At 46.2% G+C, this 10,626-nt stretch overlaps 2 protein-coding genes across 3 annotated transcripts in view; both read left to right on the top strand.

The window, feature by feature from the left end:
* Nucleotides 1-1,597, top strand: part of LOC103365997 (charged multivesicular body protein 4c-like) — a 9,805-nt gene extending 8,208 nt beyond the window's left edge. The window contains exon 5 of the mRNA XM_008293595.1: nt 1,398-1,597. Coding sequence (XP_008291817.1) covers nt 1,398-1,597 — 200 coding nt within the window. The remainder of the gene's footprint in view (nt 1-1,397) is intronic.
* Nucleotides 1,598-1,611: 14 nt separating this feature from the next.
* Nucleotides 1,612-10,626, top strand: part of cdk10 (cyclin dependent kinase 10) — a 10,903-nt gene continuing 1,888 nt past the window's right edge. Inside the window, exons 1-12 of one of the 2 annotated variants that reach the window (XM_008293564.1) lie at nt 1,612-1,643; nt 2,466-2,766; nt 4,097-4,169; nt 4,246-4,317; nt 5,336-5,438; nt 6,423-6,504; nt 6,824-6,891; nt 8,028-8,080; nt 8,752-8,821; nt 8,963-9,022; nt 9,926-10,049; nt 10,427-10,566. In XM_008293564.1, coding sequence (XP_008291786.1) covers nt 2,677-2,766; nt 4,097-4,169; nt 4,246-4,317; nt 5,336-5,438; nt 6,423-6,504; nt 6,824-6,891; nt 8,028-8,080; nt 8,752-8,821; nt 8,963-9,022; nt 9,926-10,049; nt 10,427-10,566 — 935 coding nt within the window. In that variant the 5' untranslated portion in view covers nt 1,612-1,643; nt 2,466-2,676. Of the gene's footprint in view, nt 1,644-2,439; nt 2,767-4,096; nt 4,170-4,245; nt 4,318-5,335; nt 5,439-6,422; nt 6,505-6,823; nt 6,892-8,027; nt 8,081-8,751; nt 8,822-8,962; nt 9,023-9,925; nt 10,050-10,426; nt 10,567-10,626 lie in introns of those variants that run through there. The other variant, XM_008293563.1, reaches the window with a different exon arrangement.

The following is a 10,626-nucleotide window of genomic DNA, read 5'->3' as shown; positions in this document are numbered from 1 at the left end:
CTTGTTGGATGTGTCAGACGAGCGCTTGTCTTTCTTTTGAAGGATTTCTGGTGAGCAGGTTGTTTTCTGGTCTGTAGGTGGCGCTGAGCTGAACAAGCAGCACATTAATGGTTTGGTGCCTGAACACGTGGTCACAGACTGAATGACGCTGAAGGAACAAACCCACCTTTATACCATCAGCACAGTGAAACAACATCCAGCTGATGAAAGCTGAACACGCTGTGAAGTGTCCGTCTGTCGGTCCTCTGATTATTATTAATCGCTGATCGATAATCGTTACTGCTCGGCGGGGAGCCGCTCTGATGCAGACGCAGCTCTAACGCTCTTAACAAATTAGCCCAATCCAATTTAAAAGGTGCTGCTCCTCGGACCGAGCTAGCACCGCCAACGCACACAAACACACACTGCTGGGTGTCCTGGAGTCAGCAGGTACGGCTCACCTGAACAACCGACCAATCGCAGCGCAGCTCCCAACTCCAGCAGCAGGAAGTGAAACGGATGCTGCAGACGCTCTGATACAATACAGATGCACAGCAGCAACCTGTGTGTGTCTGTTTGTGGTAGTTTTGTGTGTTCAGTCATTCTCTCTGGTTGCTGTTTACCTGTGTCACGTTGAAGTGTTCTCCTGTTTGTTTACAGCAACGTTCTCGGTCATCGTTTCAGACCTTTACGTCTCTTTCAGCTGTAATCACGTCTGTTTGTTGTTGGTTCCACCTCATCTTGTGTCGCTCCGTGCTCATGCTGTGTTTCATTTTAGTGATTTTGTGTGTCTTTGCAGCTCTTTTCTCTCTTTTTGTGGTGGTTTTGTGCATCTTTGTGGCCATTTTGTCACTGTTTGTGCTTGTTTGTTGTTTGTTTGCAGTAGCTTTGGGTCACTTTACTGTCATCTGGTGTTTCTTTGCGGTACATCTGTGTTTGTTGGTCGCAGCTGTGTGTGTGTTTATTAGACTTAGACTGACTTTATTAACCCCAGGAGGGAAATCCAGGTGTTACAGCAGCAGGACTGTCCAACAAAGGGCTAAACAAAGCAATATGAGGGTATAAAATAAAAACAGAGAACTATAACATAGAAGAAAGTCAACTAGATTTACAAGAACATATGAGAGAGATAGAGAAATGTGTGTCTAGTTCTGTACATCTGCAGTCATTCAGCAGTAGTTCAGGGTTTCTTTGCAGTTGTTCAGTGTGTTTATGTTTTGGTAGTTTGGTGATTTCTGCATCACGCTACAGATCACCAAGGATATAAATATTAAATACTGACTCTGGAGGTTAATTACTTCCTCTTCTGGGCTCTTCTGGAGGAAATGAACGTAACACACAGTTCTGATGTGCATGACTTGATGTTACTGACGCTTTAGTTGTTGTATATTTATTCAGTTTTCCTGCTTGGTCTCCAGCTTCAGAGCCCTCGCAGCCCAACACCGAGTCGGACTCCACCGATGACCATCCTCGTCTTCCCACCATCCTCATCACGGCCCCGTCGCGGGAGGACATCCACGTCTCGCCGCCCAGCGTCACCATCGCCGACGCCATCAAGGAGCGGAGGCCCGGCTCCAATCCGTTCGTAGTGGGGAAGAAACTGGTGGCCAGTCAGTAGCTGGGAGGAGAGGAACGCTGAAACTGAAACCTGCAGCGGAGTCTGTGTGAGTTCAGAGTTGTCAGCGTGTCTCACAGACGTCTTCATGTAGACGCACTACATAGAAGGTGAAAGAGCAGGTTCCAACGCTGACGCTGCGTCCTGACAGTCTTTCAGCAGACCTCACAGGGATCCTCTTTGTCTTTAGCTTGTGTGTCTTTGCAGTTGTGTGTGTCTGTGTTTGTGCAGGTTTTCTTGTAGTTTTGTAACTTTTTGCAGCTGTTTTGGTTCCATTTGTAGTTTTTTTGTGGAGTTTTTACACATTCTGCCTCACTTTGCAGTCGTCTTGTGACTCTTGTGTGTCTGCGTTGCACTCCTTCAGTGTCCTTTGCCCTTATTTACTTTCTGTGGCAGTCGTGTGCTCCTTTGTGTTGGGTGTGCTGTCATGTTGTGTCTCCTTCTAGTGGTTTTGTCTCATTCTGCAGTTATACTCACTTTGTGTTGGGTTTGCACCTATTAGTGATAACTTTGCTTCCCATTGCAGCCTCACTCTTCTCTGCATGTCTTAGATTAGACGTTATTTTTCACCACAGTGGGAAACCTCACGTTGTTGCAGCGGTATGAAGACACTCTGCAGTAATTGTGTCTCTTCATTTTGTTGTGTGTCCTTGTGGTGACTTCACATCACTCTGCAGCTGCTTTGTGTGTGTATGTATACCTGCAGCTGCTTTGTGCTTGCTTCCAGTGGTTTGTGTGTGTCTGTGGTCACTTTGTACTTTCAGTTGTTTGGTGAATAAAAACATGTATGTAGTTATATCCATACACATGACACACTGGATGGATGGATTTTTTGTTTTATTTGTGTGTATAATTACTTGTTTTATCACAGTTTTCCCAGACAGACTCGACGTGGGTCTCGCAGCCTCCGTCCAGACACAGAACCGCAGCAGTTCGTCCGAACTCCGGGAAACGTCTTTGTTGACCTGCAGGCCTGAAAACAATCCAAGATGGCGGCGGGTCCCGCTGCTCTGAGTCCAGTGAAACACGCTGCGGCTGCTTTTCTGCTCTCCTGGGTTAAATAAACCACCTTACATGCAAGAATGGACGCCGTCGGGGAGGACGCGCCTGATCCGATAAAGCTCAAGTCCGTGAAGGACTACAAAACGTTCACCGTGCCTCAGAACGACCGGGTAAGAGACCGAGCTCCGAGCGGGCCGAACTCCGTCCACAGCTCCGCTGGTTTAGGCATCATTTGCTCACCAGCGACGAGATGTTCAAAGGAGACACGAGTTAACACCATTCATCAAAACAAGGTTAACTAGTGGAAAAATCGGTTTATATGTGAAGTAGCTACGACTGAACATATTGAGGAAAACCCGCCGTGTAGCCGCTGTTCAGTCTGTTCACAGAACCCAAACCGTTATAAAATGACTCATGCTAGCTAACAGCAAACACAGGCGCTGACTAACACACGGTAAGTTTTGTTCGGTGCTTGTCTTTGTAAGCTGTGGACAGCAGGGCGGTGTTTTGTGGCGGAGGGAGCGTCAGTGGTTTCTGCTTAAAACGGCTGATTTTTACATGGACTTTGGTCTGTTGTGGATCTGAGCGCCTCCCTCGGTCAGTGGACCACCTGTGCTCATGTGCTGCCAGTCCGTTAATCAGTGAAGCGCCTCTCCGTCATTGTTTCCAACGGCAGCCAATCTCATTACTGTTTTCCATTAAAATGCTGTAATCCTGCACCTTACAGAGCCACTGATGTCATGGCCCTCTTACCTGCAGCACCTTCATTAGAGCAGACTGGACCTAGTTGGACTGAATGAACACAAACTGGTCACGTGTGGAGTGGGTTGTGGGTAAAATCACCTGAAGGCAGCTGTTTGGTTTGATGACCACCAAGTTGATTTAATGTCAGTATCAGCAAGCATCTGGTATCTGCATCAAAACAAATAGCAGCCAACTGTTAAGTGATCGACTATTTTCATCTTTAAGCATCAGTTGGTTTGTTTTTATTTTTCTGTTGGAGATATGGATAGAAAGCAATGAACCAGTCTGAGGTGTAATGTGGGACTCCTGCTGGCTGGGCAGGTTTCTAGACTTATGTGGACCTTTTAGTTACTTAGCTATGCTTTTAATTGACCCATTCCTTCATTAGTTTTCTGCTGCTTGTATGTCCAGGTCTAATTTACTGATTAATCAATGATAAGTCACTGTCTGCTCTGTACAGCGCTGGAAAATAGGAAGAAAAGCCAACCTGATGCCATCAAATGTCTGGTTTTGTCTGATTAGCATCACAGAAAATCCTCAAATGTTAATTTTAGTGTAATTTGGTACTAAAGAGCATCAAAATCAGTGTTTATATGAACACAAGTAGCTCAGGTGACTCCAGGTATCACATAAATAACACACTTATGATATTTGTATAGATCATAAAACTGTATTTAAATGTGTTAACTGTGTGGAAGCTGCAAGTTTTCTGCTTTAGTGAAGCCTTAAGGAGAATAAACTTGTTTTCTCCTCTAGTTTGGGAGCTGCCGAAGCGTCCGAGAGTTCGAGAAGCTGAACCGGATCGGAGAAGGAACGTACGGCATCGTCTGTGAGTCGCTGCGTTTAACGTGATGAGTGTCTGGAGCCACAGCACGGTCAATAACCTGCTTCCTCTTCCTGTCTAGACCGAGCCCGCGACACCAAGTCTGACGAGATCGTAGCGCTGAAGAAGGTCCGCATGGACAAAGAGAAAGACGGTGAGCCGCTGCTGTAGCCGTGATTCAGTGTTTTTATCTGAACAGGAGATTTTATTCAGAACACAGTCGCCTCCTGCTCACGGTGGGGTTTCGTTCTTTTACTGTCAAACTGATAAAAGTGTTTTTTTTTTATCTAGAAAAGTAAAAAGATGGTTTCTGGAACTTTCGCAAACTGAAATGTCTGGTTTCTAAACGTATTTCTGAACCTTTCTGTGGCTCCAAACGACGATCAGATGAGATTTTATATAAACAGAGATGACACAAAGATTCTGACTGTTATTCAGTTTTAGAAGAACTGTTGTGTTTCTGGTTATTACGGTTTTAAAGAACGGTATTTACGTCACGTTCCTCATGAGACAAACAACAACTGTTGAATCTTGAAGCCTAAAAATATCTCAGAAATGTCAGTATCGTGTGTGAGATCTCATTTTATGCACCAGATGTCAGCGTAATGCTCAATATTTCAGTATTTTAATATCTCGGTGTGTTATTCAGTATTTTACCATCGTGTGTGACAGTCGGGAGCTTTACTTTGTTTTATTCCAGTCTTTTCTTTTAAACTTGTTTTTATTTTCAGTAGCTTCTGTCGTCTTGCGTTTCGATCTGGAGCTGCATCTCTTCTTTAGTGTAGTTTTGTTTTTTCTGAGCAGTATCTGGCAAAGACTTCAGTAACCGTCTGTTCCTCCTGCTGCCAGAAGTACTGATTAATCTGGAGGTCTGAGGATGGAGATGAACATAACGCCTGAGACTGTCCGACCAGTGAGGATGTGGTTGGATGAGAGAACGTCCTCCACTTCCTCACCTTTAAATTAGAAAAACAACCTGATGTCTGTACTTCCTGTTGTATGAGAGAACTCCTTTATGAGACCAGAAACACATTCAGAAGGTGTTGGCGTGTTATAATAAACATCCAAACTGAACATGATCTCCACTCAGTGCTCGTTAGACGCTCCAGGGACGTCCAGGTCGATGCTTCTCTCACTGAAGCCATGAATGAAAGCTGCTCTCTGTCCACCAGGGATCCCCATCAGCAGCCTGAGAGAGATCACGCTGCTGCTGAGGCTCAGACATCCCAACATCGTGGAGCTGAAGGAGGTGGTGGTGGGCAGCCAGCTGGAGAGGTAGGCAGCGTCCAGCGCCACCATGTGGAGGGTGTTTATCGGTGCTGTGTTGGAGATGGAGAGGAGACTCTGCTGAATAATGTGGTTAAAGTAGAAAGGTTTGTGAGATACAAGACAGAAACTGCTTTACTTCAATCTGAAGAGACTGAAGGAATCTTCTGGTGGGTAAATAGTCATGAACAAAGACCATGAACAGTGGTTAACACACCTGGATGAAGGATTTAGACTGAATTCACCTCCTTCTACCCAGATCTGAGCCACTGGCTTCTCTGAGGAGCCAGACATGGATCCAGCAGAACATTCAGCCACGAAAACTCATGGTTCTGTTCAGGAAATGAAAGTAAACACCGAGAATCTGACGTCTGAATAACAAGACATCATAATAATGTGTTTTACTGCTTTTTCTGTTTTTGAGTCTCCAGTGACTCCTAGAACTCAACAGTTTCTCTGATGGAACCACTGAGACGTGAATCTTTGTCACAAAACAACAAAACAGTCATATTTTAGATCTTTCATAGATTTATTAAAGGTCTTCTGGAAATAAGACAACATCTGCTTCATGGCCTCCTAACTCCTCCTTAGTGGTTCTGATTGACTCCAGCTGCTGGCTCCTCTGATCCAGTTCCAACAGAACCATCTGATCCACTCATTAGACTCAGACACCACAGCGGGAAAGTCTGAGGAGCTCAGCAAAGATCTGGAGAAGAACATCATCAGAAAGTCACCTAGAGCCATTTCAGAGCAGCTTCAGAACCAGAACCATCAGTGTGTCAGCATAAAGTTCATGGTCCAGTTGTGTTACTGCCACCATCAGGAAGGAAACACAAACTAGCAGCTGCTGCTGAGAGACGACTGGTCAGGATGGTCAAGAGTCAACCAGGAACCAGCAGGAAGCACCTCTCCGTCTTTATCAATGTGGTGATCTAGGATCCCGTGTGATGTCTGCAGCTGGTTGTGCTTTAACTGGTTCTAATGTGGTTCCAGTCTGTTCCTGGTGATGAGCTACTGTGAGCAGGATCTGGCCAGTCTGCTGGAGAACATGCAGACGCCGTTTTCTGAGGCTCAGGTAGGAACCTTTCACCTTTGGTCTTGGTTTTATTGTACAGCAGACATGAGTGATTCTTCTGTCTTCTAGGACTGTAAATGGATGAAACTCCAGACACACTGAACCAGGTTTATTTGTAGGAGCTCCATGACTTTCCAGGACAGGGTTAATGCTGAACTGTGAGAGTGTTAGTACCATGAGAGGAACTGCATCATGTCAGGTTTTATTTTTCCTAGAAGTCCAGTCTGAGGAGCAAAACAAAGTGGCTGAAGGCGGAACACTGGACTCTGTTTGGTTCTTCTGGACTCGGCTACGGCTTACGTTATCTTTTCTTCTCCAGGTGAAGTGCATCGTCCTGCAGCTGCTCAGAGGTCTGGAGTATCTCCACCACAACTTCATCATACACAGGTCAGAAGGTCACAGCACAGAGAACAGTGATAAGACGTCATGTTGTGGACTATAGTGGACTATAGTGGAGCAGAGAAAACCCTGAGGGACCACCTGCTGCCTTTTTAGCCTGACTGAGTTCTGAATCTGCATAAAACTAGAACTAGCAGCGTATTGAATCAGTTTTGGTTCTTCTCTGCTGACTGGGATCAGAGCAGCTGCACAAGATACAGTCATGACCCGATAATCGACCCGTAACAATCCAAAACCTGCTATCCGACAGGTTTGTAGGAAAAACCAACAGAACCCATAAAAACAGCCTTAACATAGCGACAGCCTTGGATTGTGACTCCGACATGACATTTAATGTCACCAATCAGGATGACGGCGTATTATCTGACTGAACAATCCCACAGATTGGCTACGTTCACACTGCAGGACTTGATGCTCAATGAGGATTTCTTTGTGACTTCCTTCACATTTCCACTTAAATGCGACTTGTATGTGATCTGCTGTGTGAACTTCATACGACCCAAAAGTGTCCCGCATGCGCAGAAGAGGACACGACGACCTCACACGCAGCGAGCGTGCTCAGTGTTTATGGAAGTAAACATGGATGGTAACGGTGGAGCGTATCTGCCACTCCCCCGCCGCCACCGATGGAGGAAACAGAAGTGTGAGCGCTAACTAAACTAGCATCAGCAGCCAAGTACTGCCTGTGTGTTCTGGACACTTCCACCCCGTCAGAGCGCTGCCCCGGGGTGGAAGTGGACTGAGTAAATGTTCACTAAATAAGTCAAACCTGATGTTCTCCGTCAGCCTGGATCAGGTCAAAGTTGTTCCTGCCAGAAGTCACGGCTGCTGATGCAGAGCTCTACTTCTTATGAACGATGGTTGACCGACAGCCATCGACCAACCAGACGACCTGCAGAACATGAACCTGGACGTGTTTCTGGTTTCTGATCGTTCAGAGAAAACTTTAGAAACATTCAGGGTGTGACGGTCAACGTCTGCTTCAGTAGATAAAGTCCAGATGTTGTGAGGAGGTTCTGGGGAGCTTTATTCTTATGCGGCTCCATCCGGCTTTAACTGAACATGTTGTGCAGCAGCTGAACTGAGAACGCTGCAGCTCATCATCCTCTCTATCTCCTTATCAGGGACCTGAAGGTGTCTAATCTGCTGATGACAGACAAAGGCTGCGTTAAGATCGGTGAGTCGGCAGCTTCCTGTAGTCACATCCAGAACCCGGCCTGAACGGACCTCTGACCTCAGATGGGTCCTGAGATGTTATTTATGAACCGATCGCAGCATGTGGGGTGTAGCGGACGAATGTTTGAATATCAGACTTGTTGTGTGGACACCAGCACAACCACCAGATACTAGTTTACCGTCGTAAAGGAGGAGAGAAGCCAGAAAATACTCACGTTTAAGAAGCTGAAAACAGAGAATTTTGACTTTCTTTCTCAAAAAGTGACTCAAAAACGATCATGTGGTCATCAGACGAGTTAGTGATTGATTAGTTGACAACTAGTTGATGAACCGCGGCAGGAGGAGGAGCAGTGGAAGCTTTATAAAACACAAGCAGGAGAGCCCGGTTTGTTTGAATGGCTCACAACGAACGTCAGCGTTTTATTGTTTGATTAATTTGTCAGAGTATTGATTAGAAGCTGTTTTCCAATCGATTTATTAGAACTGTTGGTTATTCTCTGGTTTCTGCCTCTTGAATGTCAGATTGTTTTTAATGTCAGTGTAAAGTGAACATACTGAAGCTTAATGTCACGTCTTCACTGTATTCTGGTTTAAATAACTGATTAGCTGATTAAGACGTGTGTAATTATATATCTATATGTATTGATCAGCTCTGGTTTGCCCTCCATGCAGCGGACTTCGGCCTGGCCCGGATGTACGGCATCCCCCAGCAGCCCATGACTCCCAGAGTGGTGACGCTGTGGTGAGTGTTGGTTCTGGTTCTCCAGGGTTCGGGTTTAGCTGCTGTCCTGCAGGTAACCCCGGTGCTGCAGCCTCAGTGGAAACTGTGTAATCCGCTGCAGTAATCCTCCTCTAACTCTGGACGTGTGCCTCCCTCCTGCAGGTACCGAGCTCCAGAGCTCCTCCTGGGCACCAAGACCCAGACCACGGCGCTGGACATGTGGTGAGAACACTCGCAGGGTGCTTTGAGTTCATCTAAGCATCCACAGAAGGAGGAAAACACTTTTAATTAGCATCTAGTTATCTGTGATCAGCTGACATGTTCTCTGTGAGAAGCTCTTGGATATAAACAATAAACACAATAAAGGAGACGAATTAAACCGTGCAGATGTGAATAAAGAGGCTCTAACAGGTATGTTGAAGTCCACACTTGGTAACCAGTTAACCAGCTGGTTTACTGAAACCCCAACGTACAGTAACCAGACATGTCCAGAGTCTCAGGTTTGTTCCAACACGTGCTCTCTGATCTCCAGATGAACGTTTACAGGAAGTTAAACCTGGAAAGCAAGAAGAGGAACACCGAGAAGAGCTTCAGACATTTCTATTGATCAGATTTTAGCTTTTCAAACTCTGAGCGTTTTTTTTATTCCAGTTTAGGAACATGAGATATTCACACAGAAAGATGTTTTAACCTTTAATTAAATGCGTAGCGGTAACATACACAGATACGTACCGTAGAGGCTTTTTTCTAAACACTTCCTGTAACACGGCTGCTTAAGGAAATAAAACTCCAGCAGCTACCAGGAAAAGTCACTGATGGCTATCTTCATCTTCCTCCTGCACTAAAACCACTAAAGTCGTCTTCTTCAGGAGCTGAACAGCCTCAGAATCACTTCATCACTTCCTCAGTCTCTCTGTCGTCGTCGCTCTCAGCCTCACTTTGGTCTCCAGGTGAATTCGTAAAAATCCATAAATTAGCCGCATCGTTGTTTAAGCTGCAGCGTTCAGAGCGTGTGAAGGAAGTAGGAGCTGATAGTCCAGACATTACGGTAGTAAAACTGATAATAGAGTGAATAAAGCCGCCGCCCTCCACACCAGGACCTGAAGGCTGCTGTTTTCTCTGCAGGGCGGTCGGCTGCATCCTGGCGGAGCTTCTGGCCCACAAGCCTCTGCTGCCGGGGACCTCTGAGATCCAGCAGGTGGACCTGATCGTCCAGCTGCTGGGGACGCCCAACGAGAACATCTGGCCGGTGAGACGCAGCTTCCTGGATGAGTCGGCTGGTGACGTCACCTCCACCATGTTAGCTGTTCATCTGCTCTCTGTTTGCTCCGGTCACGTTTTTACTGCAACATAAAGTCCTGCAGGAGAAAGGAGCATTTTTATTTGTATTTATTTTACAGTGTCTTGCCTCTGATCGACTCCCCGTCTCCGTTTTATTGATCAGGTCAGATCTGAGGCTGTTTGAACATTTCAGGAACTATTAGAGATAAACACCTGAAGTTCTCCGTTACTTCTCATCATGATCCAGAACCTGTCATGTTGGACAGGAGATCAGAGAACTTCTGGTCAGCTTCTGTCTGGTGTGTAGCTGTGACACGAGGCTCAGGTGGTGTGTTTGTGCTGCAGGGCTTCTCTCAGCTGCCGCTCATCGGTCAGTACAGCCTGAGGAAGCAGCCGTACAACAACCTGAAGAACAAGTTCACCTGGCTGTCTGACGCAGGACACCGGCTGCTCAACCTGCTCTTCATGTACAACCCACAGCGCAGGTAACCCACAGAGCAGGTAGCCCACAGAGCAGGTATCCCACAGCGCAGGTATCCCACAGA

Source organism: Stegastes partitus, unplaced genomic scaffold (genome assembly GCF_000690725.1).
Source record: "Stegastes partitus isolate 25-593 unplaced genomic scaffold, Stegastes_partitus-1.0.2 Scaffold895, whole genome shotgun sequence".
Classification (NCBI taxonomy): Eukaryota; Metazoa; Chordata; class Actinopteri; family Pomacentridae; genus Stegastes; species Stegastes partitus.
This window is presented reverse-complemented; position numbering and strand designations above follow the sequence as displayed.